General features: G+C 38.0%; 1 protein-coding gene across 7 annotated transcripts in view; it reads left to right on the top strand.

Moving 5' to 3' along the window:
- MPP7 (MAGUK p55 scaffold protein 7) overlaps positions 1 to 27,325 on the top strand; it is a 301,509-nt gene that overhangs the window by 160,254 nt on the left and 113,930 nt on the right. For 5 of the 7 annotated variants that reach the window (XM_058681606.1, XM_058681609.1, XM_058681612.1 and 2 more), the window contains 2 exons: positions 15,082 to 15,159; positions 17,792 to 17,872. The exons of the other annotated variants lie outside the window; for them this stretch is intronic. In XM_058681606.1, coding sequence (XP_058537589.1) covers positions 15,082 to 15,159; positions 17,792 to 17,872 — 159 coding nt within the window. The remainder of the gene's footprint in view (positions 1 to 15,081; positions 15,160 to 17,791; positions 17,873 to 27,325) is intronic. 7 annotated transcript variants of the gene reach the window in all.

Genomic DNA, 27,325 nt, shown 5'->3' on the forward strand with positions numbered 1-27,325 from the left:
AATCAACCCAGCCTTCTACTTCCTACGGTAAGTACCTAGACATTCTAGGTACATAATTGCAAACATTCTTTTAAATGCATAACTAAGCTTGTTAAGAGAGTAAGGGAAATCCACTTAAGAAATGAAGAGGAAAGTAAATACGGGGAACTGTTTAAGCTCATGATACAGCTATGTTGGAGAGGTTGTCCAGAGATTGGGGATGGGGGAGTGGTGGGGGGCACTCTCCTGACATTAGGCTCAATATAGGCGGGGCATTGCTACTGAGTCACACATGTAAAATGGTTCCTTTTCTAGGGTTACTCTGTTAGCGAATGGGAAAATGAGAAAAATTCCAACTGCCTTTCTAGAGAGAAGGCCAAGAATTTGGGCTGTCTTGTTTTGGGATTAGGTATAAACTAAAAAAAGTCTAGTTTCAGGCTTTGTAACCATGAACTGGTTGGTCCATGGTGTGGAGTTTTAAAGCCATTTTTAATTTTTAGTTGAAATGTGGTTGACCTATAATATTAGCTTCAGGCATACATACAACAGTGATTCAACTATTACATACATTATGAAATGCTCACCACGATAGGTGTCGTTACCATCTGTTTCATACAATGTTATCACAGTATTATTGACTATATTCCCTATACTGTACTTTTCATCTCCGAACTTACTTATTTCATAACTGGAAGTTCAGATCTCTCAATCCCCTTCACCTATTTTGCCCACCCCCCTACTCCCTCGACTCTGGCAACCACCCGTTTCTTTGTATTTTTGAGGCTGTTTGTTTTGTTTTTTAGATTCCAGATATAAGTGAAATCATACAGTGTTTGTCTTTCTCGGACTGACTTATTTCACTTAGCATAATAACCCTCTAGGTCCGTCCATGTTGTCATGAAGGGCATGACTTCACTCTTCTTTATGGCTGAGTAATATTATATTGTGTGTGTATGTATGTGTGTGTGTGTATATACACACATGTGTATATACACACACACATATATATACATATCACATTTTCTTTATCTGTGCATCAGTCGATGGACCCTTAGGTTGCTTTTGTATTTTGGCTATTAGAAATAATGCTGCCATAAAATAAGGGGTGTGTATGTCTTTTCAAATTAGTGTTTTTATTTTCTTCAGGTAAATACCCAGAAGTAGAATTACTGGATCATGTGGTAGTTCCATTTAAAAATTTTTAAGAAACTTCTACACTTTTCCACAGTGGCTGCATCAATTTACATTCCCATCAACAGTGCACAAGTGTTCCCTTTTCTGCACGTCCTGGCCAACACTTGTTTTTTGTCTTTTTGATGATAGTCATTCTGACAGGTGTTACATGATATCTCATTGTGGTTTTGAATTTCATTCCCCTGATGATTAGTCATGTTGAGCATCTTTTCATGTGTCCGTTGGCCATCTGTATATCTTCTTGGATAAAATGCCTGCATAAGTCGTCTGTCCATTTTTTTAATTAGATTGTTTTTGGTGGTATTAATTTGTATGAGCTCTTTAAATATTTTGGATATTGACCCCTTATCAGATGTATCATTTTCTCCCCTTCAGTAGGTTCCCTTTTCATTTAGTTCATTGCTGTGCAGAAAGTTTTTAGTGTGATACAGTTTTACTTGTTTATTTTTGTTTTTGTTTCCCTTGCTTAAGGAAACACATCCAGAAAAATAGTACTAAGATCTGGGTTTTCTTTTAGGAGTTTATGGTTTCAGTTGTTACACTTAGGTCTATAATCCACTTTGAGTTAATTTTTGTGTATGGTGTAAGAAAGTGGTCCAGTTTCATTCTTTTCCATGTGGCTGTCTTGTTTTCCCAACACTATTTATTTATTTGAAAAAGTAATTATTATCCTTTCCCCATAGGATAGTATATTCTTGCCTCCTTTGTCATAGATTAGTTGACCATGTACACTTGGTTTATTTCTGGGCTCCCTACTTTGTTCCATTGATCTCTGTGTCCATTTTTGTGCCAGTATCATACTGTTTTGATGACGATAGCTTTGTAGTATAGTCTGAAACCTGGGATTGTGATGCCTCCAGCTTAGTTCTTCTTTTCCAAGCAAGATTGCTTTGGCTATTCTGGATCTTTTGTGATTCCATACAAACTTTAGGATTATTTGTTCGAGTTCTTTGAAAAATACTATTGGTATTTTGATAGGGATTGCACTGAATCTGTAGATTGCTTTGGGTCATATGGATATTTTAACAATATTAATTCTTCCAATCCATGAGCATGGGATATCTTTCCATTCATTTGTATCTTCTTCAGTTTCTTTCATCAGTGTCTTATCGTTTTCAGAGTACAGGTCTTTTACCTCCTTGGTTAAATTTATTTCTAGGTGTCTTACTCTTTTTGTTGTGATTGTAAATGAGATTGTTTTCTCCATTTTTTTCTGACAGTTTATTATTACTGTGTAAAAACAACAGATTTCAGAGTATATAATTTTGTGCCTTGCAACTTTACTGAATTCATTTAATAGTTTTTTGTTTTTGTTTTTGTTTTTTGTTTTTTTGGTGGAGCCTTTAAGATTTTCTATATATCATATCATGTTTTACCTCTTTCTTACCAACTTGGGTGGCTTAAAATTTTTTTTTTCAATGTTTATTTATTTTTGAGGGAGAGAGTGCACAAGCAGGGTTGGGGCAGAGAGAGAGGGAGACAGAGGATCCCGCATGGGCTCTGCACTGACAGCAGAGAACCCGAGGTGGGGCTAAAACTCCCAAACCACAAGATCATGACCTGAGCTGAAATTGGATGCCTGACCAACTGAGCCACCCAGATGCCGCCCCGCCCCCCCCCCCCCCCCCCCCGCCCCCGCTTCTTTTGTCTGATTGCTGTGGCTAGGACCTCCAGTACTATGTTGAATAAACGTGGCAAGCGTGGGCATCCTTGTCTTATTCCTGATCTTAGAGGGAAAGCTTTTAGCTTTTACTCTTGAGTATGATGTTAGCTGTGGGTTTTGTCATATATGGCCTTTTTTTATTTTGAGTTAAGTTCTCTCTCTATCCACTTTATTGAGAGTTTTTATGATGAATGCATGTTGAATTTTGTCAAATGCTTTTTCTGCGTCCTGTTGAGATGATCATATGATTTTTACCCTTCATTTTGTTAAAGTGGTGTATCGTGTTGATTTGAGGATATTGAACCACCCTTTGATCCCTAAAACAAGTACATTTGATTATGGTGAATAATCTCATTAATATATTGTTGCATTTGGTTTGCTGATATTTTGTTTGAAGATTTTTGCATCTATAGTCATTAAGAATATTGGTCTTTAATTTTTTTTTTGTAGTGTCTTTATTTTGGTATCCGAATAATGTCCTTGTAGAATGAATTTGGAAGTGTTCCTCTGTCTTCAATTTTGTGGAACATTTTGAGAAGGCTAGGTTAACTAGCCTAGTTAACTAACTACGTTAACTCTTGTTTAAATGTTTGCTGGAATTCACCATGAAGCTATTATTGTTGTTACTGATTCAGTTTTGTTACTAGTAATTTATCTCTACAGATTTTCTATTTCTTCCTAATTCAGTGTTGGAAGATTGTATGTTTCTAGGGGTTTACCCATTTTTTCAAGGTTGTCCAATTTGTTGGTGCATAATTTTTTGTAGTAGTCTCTTATAATTGTTAATATTATATTACTTATGTTTATATTATTTATATATAATTAATATTCTGAATAATAAATAATTTTGTGTTTCTGTGATATTGGTTGTAACTTCTTTCATTCTGACTTTAAGTCCTTTCTCCCTTTTTTTTTGATGAGTCTGACTAAAGTTTTGTCAATTTTGTTTATCTTTTCAAAGAACCAGCTAATTTCTATTTCATTTATTTACACTCTGATTTTTATTATTTCCTTCTTTCTGCTGGCTTTGGGCTTTGTTCTTTTTACCTAGTTCTTTTAAGTATAAGGTTAAAGTGTTCATTTGGACTTTTTCTTGGTTCTTAAGGTAGTTCTGGATCATTATAAACATCCTTATTAGAAGTGCTTTTGCTGTGTGGCAAAGATTTTGAACCATTGTATTTCCATTTTCATTTGTTTCCAGGTGTGTGTGTGTGTGTGTGTGTGTGTGTATACACACATTATTTTTTACTCTTTGGTGTCTTCGTTGACTGGTTGTTTAGCCTCCACTTTGTAGTTTTTTCAGTGTTTTCTTGTAATGGATTTCTAATTTCATAGCATTATGGTCAAAAAGATGCTTGTTATGATAGTCCATGTGGTTGAATGTGTCATTCAGAGCCGTTATGGATTTTCTGTCTCAGAGATCTATCCACTGATATAATTGGGGTATTAAAGTCCCACAGTATTTTATTATTGTCAGTTTCTCCCTTTATATCTCAGTATTTCCTTTATAAATTTAGGTGCTCCTGTCTTAGGTACATAGATATTTACAGTTGTTATATCCTCTTGTTGGATTGATCCCTTTATTGTTATGTGATGTTTTTGTCTGATTACACTCTTTAAAAACAAATTTTTTTTTAACATTTATTGACTTTTGAGAGACAGATTGTGACTGGGGGAGGGGCAGAGAGAGAGGGAGACACAGAATCTGAAGCAGGCTCCAGGCTCTGAGCTGTCTGCACAGAGCCCGATGTGGGTTCAAACCCACAAACTGTGAAATCATAATCTGAGCCAAAGTCAGATGCTTGACTGAGCCACCCAGGCGCCCCTGTCTTATTGTTTTAAAGTCTATTCTGTCTGATATGGGAATTGCTGCCCCAGCTTTTTTTTTTTTTAAAGGAGGCTTGACACACAGTGTGGGGCTTAATGCAGGGCTTGAACTCATCACCCTGAGATCAATACATCAGCTGAGGTTAAGAGTCATGCTCTTAACCAACTGAGCCACCCAGGGACCCCTTAATGACCATTACTTTGAACTGTTTGTTAGGTAGATTCCTTTTCTCTGTTTCTTTTAGTTCTTTCCCTCAAGTTTTATCTTGTTCCTTTGTTTGGAGCATGTTCCTTCGTCTCCTTATTTTGTCTCTCTTGTTTGTTTCTATGTATTCGGTAGGTCAGCTACGTCTCCTGGTGTTGAAGGCAGTGGCCTTATATAGAAGGCATCCTGTGGGTCCAGGAGCACAATACCCTTTGGTCACCAGTAGCAGGCACTTGTGGGATGTCCCCATGTGGGCAGAATGTGCCCCCTTTGTGACTGGGCTGTGGCTGCCATAGGCACACTGGTGGGCAGGGTTAGCTCCCAGTGCAGCTGGCTGAGAGTCCTGGCTGCAACTGCTTTGGGCACGCTGGTACGCATGACTGGCCCCCCTTTCTCCAGGACAGGAATTGTTTTGGAGGGTGCTGGTCCACTGAGGCTGCCCACCTGGTTTGTCGGAGCAGGAGCTGCTTTGGAGGGGCACCTGCTAGGGTGGGCAGATCCGGTGGGCTGGGTTCACAGGGAGCACCAATGCAGGGCAAGCAGCGCGAGCAAGGTAGATGGAGACTGGCAGAACTGACTCACTCCGGTGTCTGGCCAGCTGGCTGGTGGAAGGCAAGAGAAAGGGCTCCCGCCAACACTGCTGTTCTGCAGAAGGTTCGTAGAGATTCCTGCTTCTCCAGCACATGCTATAAAATAAGTCAATTAATTTCCTTCATGTATAACCCAGGTGATTTTCAAACCACTGCCTCTGGGCTGGGTCTCAGACTAAGCAATATGGTGCATTGGCCCTTGAAAGAGCGCACTCTTGGTTTTCCGTAGCCCTCTGGCTCCCCTGTGGTTGAGTTCTGATTTTCAGAGCTCCCACAGTTAATTAAGCACTGCTGACTTTCAAACCAGGCTTTATGGAGGCTTGTCTTTATGGGGCTGATTTCCCTCTCTTCTGAGAGAGTGTTTTCGTGCTTGTAATATCCCTCCTGGTGGGTCATGGGTCTGGGGATTTCGTTTCCAATTGTATCTCTTTCCCCTATCCTTCTTCATGTGGCTTCCCCTTTAACTGTTGATCTGTGGAAGATGTGTTTTGCCAGTCTTTAGATGATGTTCACAGTGAATTGCGTCTTCTGTAGTTCTAGCGTTGATGTATCTGTGAGAGGTGAGCTCAGGATCTCTTCCTCCACCATTTTCCCAAGATCTTTCCTGTGGTTGGAGTTTTTGTCCACAAAGCCCAGGAATCCCAAATTGTAAAAGTAGCAAAGTGGCTGGCGATTTTGCAAACTCACCCATCAGAAGCAAATAAAAAGGCTTTCTTTTTTTTTTTTTTTTTTTAATTTTTTTTTTTCAACGTTTTTTATTTATTTTTGGGACAGAGAGAGACAGAGCATGAACGGGGGAGGGGCAGAGAGAGAGGGAGACACAGAATCGGAAACAGGCTCCAGGCTCCGAGCCATCAGCCCAGAGCCCGACGCAGGGCTCGAACTCACAGACCGCAAGATCGTGACCTGGCTGAAGTCGGACGCTTAACCGACTGCGCCACCCAGGCGCCCCTAAAAAGGCTTTCTGAAAAGATATACCATCAACCTAGGACTTAATATGACACCGCTTGGAAGATTTACTAACAACCCCAGATTACAAAACATTTGAGAATACAGTCTACCCTCAGCTACAGTCTGCAGGCATCGCAAATAGCAAGATTAAAAGTTAAGCACTCTATGTAATACAACAATTTTATAAAATAAGTATGCTTAAATGATATCAGCTATAAAGAAGGCTTTAAGCATAAGAAGAACATGAGGTGCTAGGAAAAAAAGAACAGAGATTTGTAAAAAGAGTCCTATTTGAAGTATACAAATAAGATGCAGAGTTATTTAAAAAAAAAACACTCAAAACACTCTGTGAGGGGTACCTGGGTGGCTGTCAGTTAAGCATCTGACTTCGGTTCAGGTCATGTTCTCATGGTTTGTGAGTTCGAGCCCTGCGTTGGACTCTGCACGAACAGCTCAGAGCCTGGAGCCTGCTTCAGATTCTGCGTCACCCTTTCTCTGCCATTTCCCCCACTTGTGTGTCTCCTCTCTCTCTCAAAAATAAATACTTGAAAAAAACACTGTGTAAATAAGTTCTTTAGAGATTAGACAGTTTAAGAGAGCAAAGTGTGGAAGATAGATTTCAAGAAAATTCCCAGAATGCTGGGAGACGGTTAAGATATCCCAACTTCGTTTTTCACGGAATATGGGTAGCTGGCAAGCTTAACCCAAAACCCTTGTGGCAGAAAAAAGGGCTAAGAAGTTTTTCCTTACTCTAAATGTCAAGAGTATAGATAAAAGTATAATAACAATATTGGCTCAAAGAAACAAATTAAGAATACAGAATAGAGAGCCCAGCTACAGATAACTTGTGTATGGGAGTTTGGTAAGTAATATTACATATCAGTGGGAAGAGATTAAATGGTGCTATCCTTTTGGACATAGATTAAGTTAGAGCTCTTTCACTATACGAAGTCAAACGGTAAAGCTTTAAAGAAGTCACAGCAGAATCTCTTTATTAGGACAGGGAATATTTTCTTTAAGAAACAAAATGCGCAACCATATAGAAAAATCTATGGCTATGTTAAAGTAACTTATGTGTGCCCAGGGCCACCGTATTTTTTAAGGTAGGATGGACAATTGGCAAGTAGTCCAAAAAAATGTAATAGTTTAGGTACAACAGAAGTTGATTTCCTGCTCAGCGATCATTTAGAGGGATACGTCAGATTGAGGTGTCGCTGTCCTCTGTAAGGTCTTTTGGGGACCCAGATGCTTCCATCTGGTGGCTTTGCTGTCATTTAAGGCCTTGTCATAGTCTGCAGGCAGCTGGGGGAGGGGGAGAGTATGGAGGAAGCATCCCAATTTCTTAAAAGCCTCAGCCTGGAAGTGGCACTTAGAACTTCCCTGTCGCGCTTGATGGCTGAGCTGTAGGGGGAGGGGTGGAGGGTGGACATGACAGGAAATGTGGCTTCACTAGGCAGTGGCTGTCTAGCTACAGTTCTTCAACGGCTGTGGAAGAGGACGGTTTATGTTGGGAGCAGCTGTCTCTGACTCTGAAACTATTGTGAAAACAGAACTCGGAAATTGGAGAAGATAGACATTAAAGCCATAGGGAGATTCCATTTCCTATCCATTTGATTAGCAAGATGTCTGATAACACCAAGTGTTGACAAGGGTCTGGGCACTCAGGAAACACTTGACGACTGTTAGGCATCTCCCACAGTGCAGGGAGGAGTGGTGTGAAAAGGCATTCAATAACAAAGAGCAGAAACAACCACCGTGTTCTCAGTTTAAAAAAAAAAAAAAGATAGGGAAACTACTGTTTTTTTTGTTTTTGTTTTTAATGTTTAGTTTTGAGAGAGAGAAAGAGCACAAGCAGGGGAGGGGCAGAGAGAGAGGGAGACAGAGAATACAAAGCAGGTTCCAGACTTTGAGCTGTCAGCACAGAGCCCATTGTGGGGCTCGAACTGATGAACTGTGAGATCATGACCTGAGCCGAAGTCGGATGCTTAACCAACTACGCCACCTGGATGTCCCATGTAAACTACTGTTAATTAGTATGACAGAATATTATCGAGCTGTTAAAATGGATGAATGACATATACATGTATCAAGCTAGATATCTCAATGTAGTATCGAATGAAAAACCCAGTTGTTGAGGAAACAGTGCCATTTATGTACAAAAATAGCTTTGATGAGCGCTGGCTGTATACGGAAGTGATGAATCACTAAATTCTACTCCTGAAACCAGTGTTACACTATATGTTAACTAGAACTTAAGTAAAAATTAAAAAAAAAAAGCTTATGTTCATCAATGTGTATATGTTGAAAAAGATGAAAATGCATATGGAAATATATCTGTCAGTGTCAACATAATGTTTCGTTTCCTTGGCAGAGAGGAAAGAGGAAGGGACAGAAAGACGGGTCCGTAGCCTTATCTCTTATGAATTACTTTAAGAGATATTTGAAGCAAATATGCCAGGCTAATAACGCTTTAATTTTGATGCTGGGTATGCAGTGAAATATATTTGCTTTATTTTCAAAAAACGTTTAACGTGTTTAAAATGGAACATTAATAATTAAAACATTTCAAACATTTTAGAAGTGAAAGACTGGGAAGATGTGGTGTATATATACAATGGCATATTAGCCAGTCCTAAAAATAATGAAATCTTGCCACTTGCAATGACTTGGATGGAGCTAGAGAGTTATTAGGCTAAGTGAAAGAAGTCAGTCAGAGAAAGACAAAAACCTCATGATTTCACTCATATGTGGAATTTAAGAAACAAAACAAATGATCTCAGCTGCCCAGCTAATGGGCAGTGAATGAAACAGGGACAAATACTATTCTCACTTGCTTGAATAGGTCAACTGAAGTTTTCCCTTTCTGTGGTCTGTGTTCTCATCTTTCCCAGGCTGTTACGCTTCTAAATAGACAAGCTTAAGTGACGTGCACTCTTGCCATATATTTTTTTTTCCATACTGAGTATCTTTCTCCTAGAATGGGTGCTTGCTTTAGTCAGTGTTTTGTGAATGAATGAAACTCCAGTTAGGGTAGTTTGCCTTTTCTTTCATTTTCTTATAATTTGTGCGATGAAGTGTTATGACTGAAGGGTTACGAAGGGCTGGATTACAGAAAGAAGGAATGAACTAAGATGAAAACAGAAAAATACTAGAAAACAAAAACAGTAAAGCTAATCTAAAAGGTAGTTCTTTGAAAATACAGTGAAATCAATGTTTGTTAACTAACGGAGGGATAAAGGGTAGAAATAGAGAAAGCATGGATACAGCAACTAAGAAATGGTGCTAAAGAAAATGTGTAATAGAGGAAATTCAAAGACTCGCAAGAGGCTATTTTGCTTCAGTGGATTCAAAGAGAAAATGATAATTTTCTGGAAGATGGTATTTCTTTTTTTTTTTTTTTTTTTTTTTAATTTTTTTTTTCAATGTTTTTTATTTATTTTATTTTTGGGACAGAGAGACACAGAGCATGAACGGGGGAGGGGCAGAGAGAGAGGGAGACACAGAATTGGAAACAGGCTCCAGGCTCCGAGCTGTCAGCACAGAGCCCGAAGCGGGGCTCGAACTCACAGACGCGAGATCGTGACCTGGCTGAAGTCGGCCGCTTAACCGACTGCGCCACCCAGGCGCCCCTGGAAGATGGTATTTCTTAAGACCAGGAAAAAAACGAATAATTTTTCTAGGAGATCGTATTTGCCACAACTGACAATAGAAAAGATAGAAAACCCTACATGGAGAAATTGCCTGAAGCCACCCAGAAGAAATAAAGTTGAGGGATAAAGCTACCCTCCAAAATATGTCAGATCCAGCTAGTTTCTCAGGGGAATGCAGTAAAATATTTCAAGAAGAGATCACTCCAGTAGTATTGAGATGTTTTCAGCCCATATAAAAAGATAGAAGCTTCCATAGTTTTAAAAAAATGAAGGTAGTAGAATATTGATATCAAGACCTAAGAAAGACAGGACCAATGGGGAAAAAAATAACACAGCCTCAGTCAAGAATATTGATGGAGAAAGTCTAAATAAAATATTAGCCAGTGGATTCCACAGCACATTAAAAGATCAATATATCCTAATCGAGCAAGGTTCACCGTGGGAATGCCAGGATGAGTAGTAGTTTGAAATCTATGAATAGAATTCCCATATTACCTTGCCAAACAGGAAAAACAGTATGGTTGTATCTAATGGAAAACATTTTGTGAGATTGAACATTAAATTTTTCATATATATATATATATCTTAAAGTTTATTTATTTTCAGAGGGGGGATAGGCGGGGCTGCAAGAGAGAAAGGAAGAGAGAGGATCCCACCCAGGCTCTGCACCCAGCACCGAGCCCAACGAGGGGCTCCATCTCACAACCCTGAGATCATGACCCAATCCTATGCTTAACTGACTGAGCTACCCATGTGCCATGAACATTCATTGAAAAAAAAAAATAATAATAATAATATAACTCGTGCATGGGTATTAATTTCACATGATACTATGGATCTATGGCAGTGGAAAGCCAGAATTCATCGCATATTAAAGACAGGGAACAAAGCATTACCCCTCATCAGTTTTAATAATTTTATTTTTTTGGAGCTATTGGCCAAGAAAATTCGCCAAAAGAGAGAGTAGTGCTATAAAATTGGAAAGAAGGACATACAGTTGAGCACTGTTGCCTCTGTTCTGTTGATGTTTTTCCAGCTTTAAATTTCCTCTTTCCTAATAAAATGGTTTTTTTTTTGGAGAAAGATTATTATTTTTTAAAAGAGGATCCTCACCATTAGTAGAATATTTTTATTTATTTATTTTAAACCCTACACAACATAGTTCTGTCATTCCCAGCTCCTCCTGGCTGGCATTGTGTCCCGTGGATCTTCTAATACTCGGAACTCTCTCTTCTCCGTGTTCCAAATACATGAGGTAGCTGGGTGGGGGGTGGGGTGCGTGCAGTGCTAATTCTGGTTTGGCCGCTTGCTGTTAACATAGAGAATCCAACTACTGAGCGGTTGTTTTCACTGCTTTTTAATATTCATAATAGAAGGCAGGAAAAGGATTTTTACAGCTGTGGTTTATTTAATACCATTTGGGTAACCATGATTGGGTTCTTCCGTTTACCTCTACACGTCTCTGAGACGTTTCAAACAAATAATTGTGTTGAAATTAGTCAAGATTTATTTTATACATTCGCTGTTGAAGCTTCATTTAAAACCATCTCTGTGATACGTGTACAAAAATTATATTATTGGCACCAGATTCTCTTACAAAAATTAAACATTTATTTTCAAGATGTGTGTAAATGAAGGTAATTACAGCTTTCCTCTAAGAATTGGTTACATGTAGAAATGGTTTTATTTTAACTGACTTTTTCTGATGTAAGTATAATTACAGAAGACGAACCCTTGCGGCCACGTGCATAATCACTATTTAGTGGAGCATAAATGTCTCCGTTTTAAAACGTCCTTTTTTCTTAATAGTGTATTTTAAATATTTTAGCATGCCATTTTTTAGGACCTTACTGTTGAATAATTTCCTGTTTTGCTATTGTATGAAACTAACCAGTCTCCCCTTTTCGCCAGTCTTTTTTACTCCTCTTTTCTTTCTGCAACTCCTTCCACTTTTGCTCTCTTCTTGTTGTTCAGAGGACGAAAACGAAGTATGCTTTTATTGCATGGCTGAGTCTGCAAAGGGAAGTGTTTAAGTTAAAATAAATGAGATTTTGTAGGTTTGGCAATACATGATATTTAGTAATTAGATGCTGTGTCTGCGGTTCTGTTTGTCTGTTGGATTCCAGAATGTTAGCACTCAGGGAAATTGACTAAACTATATCAGAGTGAATTTTTCTGGTGTGTAAAGGTGAATTACAGAGCACTTAACACAAAGCTGTGCCATATCATTCAATATGAAAGCCACTAGCCTTATGTGGGCGTTTAAATTTAAATTAATAAAAATTACATAAGATAAAAAAAATTCAGTTCCTTAAGTAAACTAGCCACAGGACAAGTGCTCACTAGCCACATGTGGCCGGTGACCAACCATGTTAGGCAAGCAGGTACAGAACGTTTTTTTTTTTTTAATTTTAAGTAGACCCCATGCCCATAATGGAGGCCAACTCAGGACTTGAACTCACAACCTTGAGCCTCATGAGATCAAGAATCGGATGCTTAACCGACTGAGCCATCTAGGTGCCCCCAGAATGTTTTCAATATCACAGAGAGTTCTGTTGAATAACCTTGGGGTGAAGTTTATACGTCTTACCTGTTTATTATATCAGTATTTAAAACTCATTTTTGTTTTTCATTTTCTTCCTGGATATTATAAATACCAATAAAAGTCAATTATTTGGGAAACAACGGACAACTTAGAACTACTTAGAATAATTTTTACTTTCTTACCAACTTAATTTTTAAAATTCTGTCCTGAAGTGAAACATGTATCAACATAGGGTTACCGGCAGTTAGAAATTCTAGGAGAAAAAAAAAAAAACACAAAAAAGAAACTGTAGGAGAACATTTGAAAATTCTTGATAGAATACAAAGTCCCAGGGTGGGCAGGGTGGGGGCAGGTTTTCATATCACTTGGCTGAAGATCTACAGAAGATGATGTGGAAAGAGGGTCTCACAGGTTTTAAAAGACACTCAGAAGCAGCAAAGTAAGTGGAGAAACAATACATTTATTTGGGGCATGTAATTTTAGGCTGTGATTACAGTAGTGTATCAATATAAATTAATCTGGAAAACCAAAGAAATGTTGGAAAGAAAAAATAAGGGGAGGGGTGCCAAGGGACCATCCTGTGGTCATTGGAAACAGCCATTATTATTTGTCACGTATCTGCCCAGCCTCCTCTCTGTCCTGTTCAGCCAGCAGTGAACGAGGTCCGTGAGAAAGGCAGAGGAATGTTAGTCTGAGAGGCAGGCTTCTGGAGCAGTGAAGAGCTCGGACACTAAGCCAGGTGGCCTGACCTTTAAGTCCCAGCTCAGCTGCTTCTCTGTGGAACCACAGCACATTGCTTAACTCCTGTGTATCTGCTCATCCGTAAAATGGGATGCTGTTGCATTCTGCCTCTTACTATTCTTGTGAGGGTTAAGGAATTAAAATACTGAACTCCCTGAAGACTGTATTACTGATAGTACTGATCACTGTTATATAGGGAATACAGACACACGGTAAGTCCCTAGTAACTATGAGCCTCTGTATTTATTATTACAGGGAAACAAACAGACATTTAAACGAGTAGTTGCAATAAAGCTAGGCGAGTCTTCTGAGAAGGGTAGGTTCAGCATTCTACGATAGTGTTTGTTGAGGTGACTGAATTTTTGATACTGACTTAAGCAAAATTAATTCAGCTCTTAGGTGGGACGGTTTTGTTTTCGATCATACTGTAATAGTTTCTCACATCAAATCTTGCTCCTTCTATAGCTTGTAGTCTTAACACAATAATTTGTTTATTACCCTACCGTGATTAATATTTAAATATTCCAGTATTTCAAGCAAAACTGTGGCCTTGATCACTGGTAATATCATAAGTGTCAAAATTCTTTCCCTGATACTTTGCATCGTGGACCAGCTTGCCAGAAAGGTAATAGAATCCTCTCTTAGCAGTAGCATCTGGCTAATCAAAATAAAATCTATCTTCCAGACATTTTACAAGAGAGTTTGGTTAGCTTTCAGTATAATTAAAGAGTATATTACTGGATACCTAAGAGTGTATTACTTGATACCTATTAAAAATGGGAAATTCTGAAGTGCAACTGTTTTTTATATATAGTGAGGGGCAATTTCTTCAAGTGTCAATGAATAAGTAGAGGCTCAAGTAAGTTTTCAAGTATAACATTTTAAGGGCACCTCTGTATGAGCTGAAATCGATCAAACTGAAATCAATCAAATGCTTTGCGTTTGTCAAAGCATCTTTCATCTCTTGATAATACTCGTTTTTTTGTTTGTTTGTTTTTACAGAACGCTGTCTTATAATGCACTAAACTATCTTCTGGCCTTTGTGTATCTTGGGTAATGATGGGAAATGAAGGACCAAAGTATCTATTATTTAACAATATAATTTTACTGGTTTTACAGTACAGAAAATTATTTAAGCTCAATAGTTATGAGACGTGTCTCTCTAGCTATGAGAACTCTCTTTGTTTCTTAGAAGTTTGACCCTGGGCGGGGGAGACGTTGACAATTTGGGGGGAAAAAAGACTCAAAGGAACAGCATGCTCAGAAAGGCGTTCCCAGAGTGCTGACCACTGGCCCCCACAGTGCCAGCCCCCTCGCTCTTCGTGGTTATCACAAACCAGCCTGGCAGGATGTAGCTGCCAGCTTATCACTTTGCTTTAATCATAATTTATGTTTTTAGCAGGAATATAAATTACAACCAATACTTAAGGTATTGAAGCAATATGTTTTAGAAATTACAGATTTTATAAAACTAACAATTATGCGGGGGAAAAACTAAGGTTTAGCTTCTCTGTGAGTCCTATTTGATAACGATTTTTTCCCCCATTTGACCTCATGTTAGAAACACTGGACCAGAGATGAATGATGCCCACATACCTGTCATCTCTAGGTTTATCGAAACATACAGTTTTTGTTTAGAGAGTCGAGCGGATCAGTTTTCCTGGCGGTGATAAAAATCTTACAGTATCTTCCTGTTTGCCAGCAGGTGAACTTATACTCGCTTGTTTTTCTTCCAGATTCATGAAAAACTCCACTACTATGAGAAGCAGAACCCCGTGCCCATCCTCCACGGTGCAGCGGTCTTGGCCGATGATGTAAGTGTGCCTTCCTGAGCTCCCTGGGACATGGCTCCCTCCGGCCTGGCCGGGACGGAGCTCATCCCGGTGCAGACAGACGCGTGTGATCCAATGAGCGAAAACCAGAAGAAGCTGCAAACGTTTCCAAAAGTCCTGTCATCACAGAGCTTATGCTGATATTATGCTGATTTTCATTCACTCTCCTGCTCTAAAAATTTTGCATTGGAGATACCATCTTGTTCTGCCTTGGTAACTACGTAACAGAAATTTTAGGCTCTAACTCTCCCGGGAGAGAGAAGCTGTCAGCTATTAGCGTTCTGAGAAAAGTCACAGGCAGGAGGAATGCTTTGGAGAAATAAAGACAAATGAGATATGTCTATTGCTGACAGTGCTAAAAAAAATGACAGATACTCGTATAGGAATGAGGCATATGAAATACATAAAAAGACAGGATTGTTTTTAAAATGGATTATAAAGCATAGTAATGATTTATGGATATTAGACCTTTCCAAATTACCTTCATAACCAAAAAATAAATTTTAGAAGCAGTTGGCATTGATGGAGTAGTTAATTTCCTGTGGCTATAATTTTATTTTCGATCTGGGGGAGGGAGCTAACTTGCTGTTTCTTACTGTTAACTTTCAAACTCGGATGAATTGAGAGCGCACCTGGATAAACTATAAGACACCAAAGCTGCACAAGAAATCGGTTGCGGGTGAAGGCTCGTCTTAGTGATGTCCTGTTAACTTACCTGTTGCTTTTTAAACTTTTTACTTTGTCGTGATAAAACAAGCAGTAGTTCACTTGAGTAAAATATCAGGGCCATAAGTATAATTTAAGAAAACCAACCACCTTCTGAGGTTGATTTTCTTATATATATTGTATCTCCTAATTTAGATAATAAAACATATGTAATAAATCTCTCAGATGTTTGCTGCCTGGTGAGTCCCCAGCCTCCCTTCCAGGTTTATCCAGAGATTACAAATTATCGGGATGTTTCAGTGTATGTGTTTTATGAGGCGACTTACTCCTGTGCATCGTAGAACCAAAATTTTTGAAGTGAAGGTGTAGATAGAATTCTACAGCTGTAAGCTATAGTTGCCACTTGAGAAAGTCTTAAAAATCACCTTAAAGACATTGACTCTTGAGGGTTTGGGGAAATATTTGTTGATATCCAATGTGATTGAGACCCAATCATTTTACAGTATTGCTTTTAAAAAAAAATTAGAGACTTATACAGTAAAATGTAGCATTTTCTAATTCATCCCAGCAATATATTTAAATTTTTAAAAAGTGACTAAGACATGCAAAGAGCCTTTTATGCCTTTTTGTAAGTTAGCGATTATTTCTAAGAATTATTTTAACTTGACAAAAATTTTACTTGGAAAAGTAAAATCACTTTTTGAAATGTAACCAGTGAATTTATCAATTTTATCAGATTTTATTTTTTGTGTATAATTTATATTATGCCCTTCTTTTAGAGAAAAGTCCTTTTCCAGAGATAAGAACAGCTCTTTTTAAAAACCTTGGTGGAAACAAAAAGAAATTTCATGCAATTATCTTAAGAACGGTTTTTAAATGAAAATATATGTACATATTTTGAATTCTTTACTGAGTATTTCACAATTTTTTTTCTTTTTTTTAATTTCTTTCTTTTAATGTTTATTTAAGAGAGAGAGGGAGGGGCAGAGGGAGAGAGAGAGAGAGAGAGAGAATCTCAAGCAGGCTCTGCTCTGTCCGTGCAGAGCCCGATGCAGGGCTCCAACCTCACAAACCATGAGATCGTGACTTGAGCCGAAATCAGAAGTCAGATACTTAACCAACTGAGCCACCCCAGCACCCCTGTAATTTTTTTTTCTATTTGTTCTTGGTTTTCTTCTTTCGAAAATATATGATCCTTACCATACCTGAAATGGAACAGAATGCTGATAGGAACATCTCTAAGTGAAGAACATGAGACAGGTTCAAGGTTCTAACCCTTTCTTTAGCTAGAATCATCTACAGGCATTCTCGATCATTATAGTAGAATACAGTCAGCATTTTTGGTACCAGAGTACTTGTCAACCTATTGTAAGTCATTTTACGATTAGCCTGGTTCCCATTTAACGGACTTCTTAGTCTGTGTAGGTAAACATAGTAAAAGTTTCAGACCATTTGCTCTATTAGAGACATTCTAGTTCTTTTTCACTTCAGCTCTAAACAGCAAGCTACTGTGGATTTTTGGAAACCCTATGGGTTTCACCACCTCATTCAGAAACTTTTTTTACATTTTTTTTCTTTTTCTTCCTTTCTCTCTCTTTTAAAAAATAGTGTCAAAGCCTGATCCAGTCCTTTTTACAAGTGGTCCTTTGTTTGCATGCAAAAGACCATTCCTTAAGATGAAGTGCTGGGATTTGCCCTCATTGCAATAAATCAGAAGGTGATCTGGCTGATAGGATTTTTTTTAGTTATACTCTCAGCCAAGATCCCGGGCTGGGACCTGGGCTACCAAGGGCCTAAAAAGAGGAGCAGTGATTGATCGTCTGTTTTCTTTCATGCTGACTTTTCCTTAATCACTGGAAAGTGGCAAGATAGATTCTCATTTGTCACACATGGAGCTACACAGTGCTCTTACTAAATGCTCTCTCTGTCCATGTGATCTCCCTTGCAGCTGGCCGAAGAGCTTCAGAACAAGCCATTAAACAGTGAGATCAGAGAGCTGTTGAAACTGCTGTCAAAACCCAATGTGAAGGTGAGGACATGTAATAAATTATCTTCCAGAAGAGCCACTTTCTGAGACTTCAGATGAATTTTGTTTCGAGCATCAATTTTCAGTAAATATCTTTTCAAATGGTGCCCAGCATTTTAATAACCTAAATTCCATTAAGGACAAAGAGTTGAGCGTTTGATGATAATGTGACCAACTACAAAATACTTTAATTGGGAAGCTCAGGGTTTAAGTTGGTGAACGTAATGTCACTTCAAGATCAATTTCTCATTAAATGAAGGTAAGAGTACCGAATACAGAGCCTATTAGTGGTTTTGTTCAGGTTCATTTTACTTGGCTACTTGATGGTATTCCAGTATATTTGACAACAATGTCTATTTTCCTATAGGATCATTTTCGCTTTCCTCTTCCCTCCCTTCCCTGTCTTCCCCATCTCCTCTCTCTCTCCTGATTCATGTTTTAATATATGCTACCATCTTACAGAGCAGAGCAGTTTTCCAATATAAAATATTAGGAAAATATTGGTAGGCAGATTTCAGTTCTCCCTACCATTTTTTAATTGAAGAATAACTGACATAACAATATTGTATTCGTTTTAGGTGTACAACATCATGTTCTGATATTTATATATATTATAAAATGGTCACTGTAATTAGTCTGGTTACCATCTGTCATGATACAAAATTGCTACATTATTATTGACTGTATTCCCCCTGTGGTCTACGACATTCCTGCATCTTATTAGTTTATAACTGGAAGATCGTACCTCTGAATCTCCTTTATGTATTTCACCCCTTCCCTGCCATTTTCTTTCCAGCTGTATCAGTTATCTTTCCTTCAAGGGTGGTTGGTCAACAGAAGTCATTTAAAAATCTTCCTGTTAATTCGAAGGTCATTAATGCACTAAATCCTATAACGTGTACATTTTGGACTTGATACTCCTGCAATTACATGTGAAGTATTTTTCCATGAGTGAAAATTACGTATGGACAATGTGATTAGAATGACAATTTCTATTATCTATCTATTGTTTATCTTACGACAGTTTCTATTAAGCATACGTAGGCTGTCAAATGAATATTTCTGCATAGATACCAAAAGTGGTTTTTGCCTTCCTTGAAAAATCTCCTGTGGAACTGTGCTATAATGGTCTTAAATTGGTAGTCAAAAAAGATATAGTATTAAATAAAAGATGAAGCGAAAATATGCACAAGCCATAATTCCTAATCCCTGTAAGTAAAATAAGTACATGAACATATTGTTAAAAATTAATGGACCCTGATTAGTAATTTGGAGTCATTGACTTGTACTGGTACAGAGGAGATTGAATTTTAGTTCTGAAAGAATAAGGAAATTAAAGACACAGTGTTCAGAAAGGTGAAGGGCTCAGAGTAAGAGATTCATAGGTAGGGAATTTTCTGAAAATGTCTTCATTTGGTCTCAGAGTACACATGAGAATTTAATATTGAACCAGAAAATGGTGAGGTTAGCAATGGAAGGCTTGTTAAACTCCTACTTGAGAGTGTTGTCTTGGTTTGAGTATTAGAAATCAAAGAAGAATGTTTCTGACAAAAACCAACAACATGATTTGATATTCAAGAGTGTATGCAATGGAATAGTTAATAAAATATTATACTGGATGGAAACTGGTAGTTGCCTTGAGAGGGAGGTATGATTTTAGATGGTATTCAGCACCATTGGCTACAGCCTTATAATTGGATATTGAAACTTTGTCATGGTGAAAATATTTTAGATGAAGACTTTTAAAACTTTTTGTAATTATATAGCCATGTGGTAAAAGAATGGGTGGGAAGTCAGATTGAAAGGTGTATTTTCAAGAAGTTATGTGTAGGAAGTGGGTAAGATTGCAGACACATGACGTCACGATTGACAATGACAATTTCTAGTTAGCCAGTCTTGGGAAAAAATCTTCCGTCCCATTTTGACCTAACATTTAACATTGATTTCTTTGAAATCATTTATATTAACTACCATCAATTTGAATTTCACTTTTTATAGGTAATTACTGTAAGAAGTCGTTTAGTAAACTAAAATATTTGCTTGTCTTTTTTTCAAAGCAGAAGCAAGGTACAGTAGAATATGACAGGTGTCCATGAATTATAAGTTGAACCAACAGTTTTAAATATGAAAAATGTAACTCCCAGATGTTAATTTGAATACTGTTTTTAATTTTTTAGTGGTTAAGAGAAATAATTATTTGCTAGTTAAAGATGGCTGTTCCACTTAAAATACTTAGTGCACAGTAGTGAAAAGAAGCCTGAGGTGTACCTCCAAAGCAATAATGATGTTTATAAACAGACGTGGATATATACAACCAAATATATAGCCCCTATGAGAAGGATACTGCGTGTGTCCTACAGATCTGCCAGCTCTTTTTTGAAAAGTTTTAAAACTTTCTCTGATTATTTATAATGTTGCCAGAGTCAGATCTTCATTCATTCATTCTCAAATGTCCCATGCCTACTCTGTGCCAAGCCCTGTAGATAGAACTTGCAGAAGGTACACGAAGGCTAATGCAGCTGACAGAAGAAATGTTGGGTAAAAGGATGCGTAGAAATACTGTGGAACACAGAGGAGAGGGGTGGTAAATCTAAATTTGGGAAGTGGGGAGGGGGCTCAAGAGAACTTTGCAGAGGAAGTGACATAGAAGTTGAGCCCTGAAGATTGGCTTTGAGGTCACCAAAAAAAGGAAAAGGAGTGAGAGATGAGTCGGGGGGGATGTGAAAACCGATGTTTTAAATAAGGTGAATAGCGTATGAAATCCCATCAAGTAACTTGTCAAGTTTGAAGACACAAAATAAGTTCAGTGTGGTTGAGCAGTAGCTTGTGGCAGAGGGGAGGGGGCGGGAGTTCAGAGCTAGACAGGGGATCCTTTGAGTGGCAGGGGGCGGTGGGGGGGGGCATATATGTCCTGGTTTGCCCAGGAAGTCTGGTTTGTGCCTGTGGTCCCAGCATGATTATTAATAGCCTCCTTCCCATTCTTTTGTTTCCTTCTTTAGATGACAAATTAACATGGCCACCCTTACTGTGAGCATCTTAAAAAGTTTGGGTGTCATCCTAAGAGCAGTTGGAAAGCCACTGAAAGGATTTAAACAGGCAGGCGACACAGTCGCTTTCGTGTACAGGTTCTCAGAGTGGAAGGGGGTGGTAGGGTGGGAGAAGTGGAATGCTGAATGGAGGAAGGCCAGCCGCGAGCCTGAGGAAGTAATCCAGGTGAAGCACGATTATGGCCTTAGTGAAGGATGTGAGGGGATGGCAGTGGGGGATGGGCGGAACTGGATGTAGCTTCACTACGTGGTATTGGCACAACTGGTTGATTATTGGGGGGAAAAATATATATATATATATATATCTAATGTGTATTATATATAATGTAATACATAGTGAATTCCAACTAGATTAAAGATTTGAGTATAAAAATTTGGACCATAATCATGGGATCAAGAAGAAACCTTAATAACCTCAGGAAGAGAGGGACAGATAGACACCCACACACAGGAAACGTACAAAAAAAAAAAAAATCCATGAATGAGGTTAGAAGAAATTGTTTATTTATGTAAATAATTCACATTGGTCTTTAATAAGGTGTGATAATTTATTACTTTGACTCTAATTTTACTTTTTACAAGGGACTTGATGAAGACTTAAAAATAGGACATTTTTTGAGACTATGTACTTGCATTTCTAATTCAAACCATGAAGAAAGTAGAAGTTCCTATTTCCATTGCTCCGTTAGTGAAGATGAGCATCATGCCGTATGTTTAGTGACTTTTTATTTTGTCCGTGAACTGTGTGACCTTTCAGGAATAGCTCCTGTCCACTGGCTGCATTAATTTTCCTTTTTTGCATGCAGAAATATTACATATATATTTTCCCATTATAAATAGAGTGCATTACTTTTTGTTTTGTGCACTTTTAACATTTTGATGTTTTGTGGACTTCTGTTTGGAGTAACAGTTATCTAACTTCTCTCTTAGAGGTGGATATTTCTGTGGTTTTTTTTTTTTTGTTTTTTTGGGGTTTTTTTTGCTATTTAAACAGCACTATAATGCACATCTCTTGTATACTTCAGAATTTTATTGGGGATATAAATTGTTGGGCTAAAACGTGTGTATATTTGAAATTTCAGTAGTGATTGCCAGTTGTCCTTAGCAATGACCTGGACAGGTCCTCTCAGCATACATTGCCGGCCTCACACGTGAGAAGGTCCTTTGCTCCATGCCCTTGCAAGCCCTGTGCAATTAATGTTCTTTTTCATTTTTGCTAATTGACCACCACTGGAATATGTCAGTACTTTTCCTGTACAGCTTGTTGCCCTGGAGTCTCCAATAGTTAGGAAATGACTTGTCATTTTGTAACAGTTGTCTCACATGAAGGCTGTCAAAGATGTAAAGATTATACCCAGTCTTGAAATCTCTGAATCAGTCAGTTGCCACATACGAACAATAAATAATAATTACTCTTATTACTCAGTAGTGGTTACAAAATACAGTCTTACTGTCCAAATCTTAAAGTAACGAAGCATCAAAGAAACAACAGATGGTGAGAACAGGGAAGTGGTGTAGTGAATAGCACAAGGCCTCAGTAGAAGCGATAGGATGTGGGAGCTTCCTGTGGTGATGGGGTGGGCAAGAGCAATAGTGGTGGCCTTTGGGGGCACTCCTCTGAAGGGATATGGATCTCTACGGCGACCTTTTTTCCCGGGAGGCAAAGAGTCATTAATAAATAAGAACCACTCCTAGGCATTGCATGGCCACATTATAGGCAAATCCACCTCTCCAAGTCCTCATTCAGAGGCTCGTTTTTTGATAAAACAGTGAAGTGACATCATCGCTAGAGCATGGTATTATAATTTAGGGAAGTTGGGGGAAATTTGGTGGGTTTTAAAAAGGCAATAAAATAAGAAGATTTGTTGAAATTTTTAGCTTTCCAAAACATGTCCTTACCAGAAATTACTCATTGCCTGAGCATGTAGAATGGATGAGACTTCATTAAAGCATGCAAAAGGGACAAGTTAAGCTTCCTTCTGGAGGAATAAATCAGTGTTACTCATTCTTATGAGTTAGACACTTAATTCTGTGGACCTGACAGGTACTTTGAACATACAATTGACTCCAGGGGGTCCAAAGCAGTGAGAGCCTGTGTGCCTGATGGGTTAGAAGGCCTAGTGTTCAATTTCCTGCATATTCTTCTGAACAACAGGTAAACCCATCAGTTGTGATTGGGTGATTATGGCATATGGAAATACAATTTTCTTATTTAGGTGTGTTGCCTTTCAAAAGGACAATCTGTATATTGAAGAATAAAGTCACCACAGTTAACAGGAAAATAGAATACAAAGTTACTTTTAGTTCAGAATAAAAATGTTGGCTAACCAAAAATACTTGTAAAGCAAAGCTATTAAAAATTAGGAACTTAGTATTTGTAAATCTTGGAATCCAGACATGGAGATGAAAAGCTAAAGAGGGAAAAATACATAGCTGGTGTTACTAATATTGCCTATCAACCATCATAATCATTTTATTTTAGAAGATGTTTATTAGTGATCTCTATTAGTCTTAATTATGTGCAGGATAGTTACCATAGATACCCAGATAGTGGACATTTCTGATGTTCTTCATTCAACTCTTTATAAACCCATATTCCCATCTACTGTCACTCCTATCTTCCTGTCTGAAAGACTTCCTGTACCATTTCTTGTAATGCAAGTCTTCTGGTGATACATTCCTTCAGCCTCTGTATGTGTTTAAAAACTCTTCAATATCTCTTCTTTTCTCAAAGATATTTTTGCTAGGTATAGAATTTTCGGTTGGCAGTTTCTGAGTATTTTAAAGATGTTGCTCTTGGGGCACCTGGGTGGCTTGGTCGGTTGAGCGTCCGACTTCGGCTCAGGTCATGATCTCACGGACCATGAGTTCAAGCCCCGTGTCGGGCTCTGTGCTGACAGCTCAGAGCCTGGAGCCTGTTTCAGATTCTGTGTCTCCCTCTCTCTCTGCTCCTCCCCTGTTCATGCTCTGTCTCTCTCTGTCTCAAAAATAAATAAACGTTAAAAAAAAAAAAAAGCTGTTGCTCTTTTATCTTGTGGCTCACGTTTCTGAAGTGTGTTGTCATTATTATCTTTTTTCTCTTGGCTGATTTTAAGATTTTTTTTCTTTCTCACTGGTTTTAAGCAATACAGTGTTATTTTTTTTATGCTTTTTGTGCTTAGATACAGATAGAGGCTTTTTTTTACCCCATCACATTTGGAATATTTTCTACCATATTTCTTTAGATATTTTTTTAGCACTTCTCCTTTCTTTGGAGATGCCAGTTAGGTGTATATAAGTTGTCCCATGGCTCCATAATGTTCCGTTCATAATTTTTCACTATGTCTTCTCTTTGTGTTGTTTCATTTTTGATAGTTGATAAATTGCTTTAACTACAAGTGTTAATCTCATTCGCTGTACTTTTTTAAAGTACATACATTGTATCTTTTATCTCTAGAAGTTTGATTTTAATCTTTCTTGTATATTGCAAGTCTCAGTTTTCAGTCTTCCATCTAACTTTTAAAGCATTTGGGATACAGCGATAGTAATTGTTTTCCTTTCCTTGTCTGAAGTCTGTGTAATTTCAGGATTTGGTTCCATATAACTCTATCATCTGTGTAATTTTCAGGGTTTAGTTCTATAGCATTGTTTTTCTTCATTATAAGTAGTGTTTCCTTCTGTCTTCATATGCCTGATAACTTTTGTTAGTAATTGATTGACTCCCAGTCAGTATGAGTTTTACTTTGTTTGATGCTGAATGTTTTTATACTTTTATAGATAATATTCTTGAGGTTTTTTTTTTCTGTTATATAATTAAGTTACTTGGGAACATGTTGATTCTTCAGAGTCTTGCTTTTTACGCTTTGTTGGGTGAGATCTTAGCTGTGTTTAATTTTGGGCTATTTACCACTATTAAGACACTATTCCTCTCTTCACTATCCTCAGTGCCCTGCATATGCCAAGCCTTTTTCCCCTGATGGAAACAGGAGTTCTTCCTGCCCTGTGTGAGCTTTGCCAGTTGTTCTCTGCAAGGCAGAGTTTTTTAAACTTGGAACTATTGACATTTGGGGGTGGAAAATTATTGGGGGAAGGGATGGCAGGAGAGGGCAGGGGACCATCCTGTGTGCTGTCAGATGTTTAGGTGCATCCCTGACCTCTGTGCACTAGATGGCAGTAGCATCCCCCACACTGAGACAACCCAAAATGTCTCCAGACATTACTAAGTGGCTACTGGGGAGTAAAATTGTTCTCTACTGATAACCACTGCTCTAATCCTTTCTGGTAATTTTTTGGGTTTTTTGTTGTTGTTGTTGTTGTCGTTTTGTTTTTGTTTGTTTGTTTTTTTTGTATGTATGCCTTGGCTAAGGATTCAGGGGGGACCTACTGAAGATCTCCGGAGCCCTGTGTCCATCCCGCTGTCTTCTCTTTCATGCTCTTGAGACCCTGAGAGCTTTAGTCTCTCGTCCTCCCAGTGTTCTCAGCTTTGTTGTCTCAACTTAGGAAGACCAGTGGGTTCTACCCAGGGCCTTCTCCCCCAACACAGCCAGCAAACTCTGGGCTTAAGAGGCTCACATTTGTTTTCTGTCTTCCGGTGATCACTATCCTTCATTGTTTGGGTCCAGTGTTTTCCAAAACCATTGTTTCATCTTTTTTTTTTTTTTTTGAGTTTTCTGTTTTTTAGTTATTTTCCAGTGGAGTTCTTAATAACTTCAACTTGGCTCTCATCCTCATTCTTGAACGATGCTTTTCCTAAATACACAATTTTGGGTTGGCTGTTATTTTTTCTAAGCATTTTCCAGATATTTTAACTGGCTTCTAGTTTCCACTGTTGCCAATCAGTCATCTCTCAGTCATTTTGTTTGTGTTTCCTTTTTGATGTTCTTCAGATCTTCTCTCTTCAGTCTTTGGTGTGCTGTAGTTTCACTATGATGTATCGAATCTTGCATTTCTTTCTATTGTTCCTGCTTCCTGATGGATACATTGGGTCTCCTGACTCTTCAGACTCCATCTCTCATTACTTGTCAAAAATTTCAGCCATTGTCTCTTCAGATATTTCTTCATCTTGATGCTGTTTATACTTTTACTTTGAAACTCAGGTCAGATGCAAAAAGCACCAGCCCCCAAGGAAAAAACATTAATTAGGCTCGTTAAAATTTGGATTCCTTGTTAGTCAAAAAACCCTAACAAGAAAGGGAAAGGGAAGCTACCAAACATGAGAATACATTTGCCGCATATGTAACCAACAAAGGCTTGGGTCCAGTATGTTATAAAGAATTCTTACAGAACAATAAGAAAAAGACAGATGGAATAGAAAAATGTGTGAAGATCTTGAACAGGCATCTTACAAAAACAGATTTCATTAGTTATAAGAAAAATGGAATTCCAACCATAAGAAGATACCATTATGCATCCAGAATGGTGAGATTGAAATTACTAATGTAAAATGTTGGGGATCATTTGATACAACTAGAACTCACTTAAGCTGTTGGTAAGAGTACAGTTGGGACAAGCACTTTGAAAAACTGTCTCTTAGCTGGTAATGTTGAATATACTTAGAACCCATGACCCAGACTTTTCTTTCTCAAATATACTTGACCTTTGAACAATGCAGGGACTAGGGTCACTGACTCCCTACATGTTAGAAATTTGTGAACTTGTGTATAACTTTTGACTCCCCAGAATTTAACTACTGATAGCCAACTGTTGCTTAGAAGCCTTACCAACAGCAAAATATTTTGTGTGTTATATGTATTATATACTGTATTCTTCCAATAAACTAGAGGAAAGAAAATGTTAAGAAAATTATGAGGAAAATAAAATACATTTATAATACTGTATTTATCAAAAAATATCCACATATAAATGGACCCATGCGATTCAAACTGATGTTGTTCAAGGGCAAGCTATGCTTAACCCATATTGTGTGTGTGTGTGTGTGCGCGCGTGTGTGCACACACGTGCATGCATCAAAAGATAGGAAATATTAATAGTAGCACTATTTATAATAGCCAAGAACTGAAATCATTCTAAATGTCCCCCGAAGGCATAGAAAATGTGAAATATACATACTTGGAAAAATGGACCATGGGTGAATGCACCTGGACCATTGAGAGGCTATTGCAATTCTCCAGGTAAAACACAATGACATCAATGAGCTAGATCAGGTATCCCCCAACTTTTCCTATAAAAATGGTCTCTTGCTTCCACTCAGTTTTTGTTCTTGTAACATGACGGCAGCTATAAACAATACATAAATGAATGAAGAACATGTCACAGTAACATTTCATTTACAAAAACAGATGGCATAGTTTGCCAGTGTCTGCTCTAAGAGCTGAGAGAATAGAACACGTTTTAGGATATATTTTGCAAGTAGATTTAACAGAATATAGATTGGGTGTTGAGGAGTGTAGGGTGGAGGAGAGATTTGTTT

The sequence above is a fragment of the Neofelis nebulosa genome, chromosome 8 (genome assembly GCF_028018385.1).
Source record: "Neofelis nebulosa isolate mNeoNeb1 chromosome 8, mNeoNeb1.pri, whole genome shotgun sequence".
Classification (NCBI taxonomy): domain Eukaryota; kingdom Metazoa; phylum Chordata; class Mammalia; order Carnivora; family Felidae; genus Neofelis; species Neofelis nebulosa.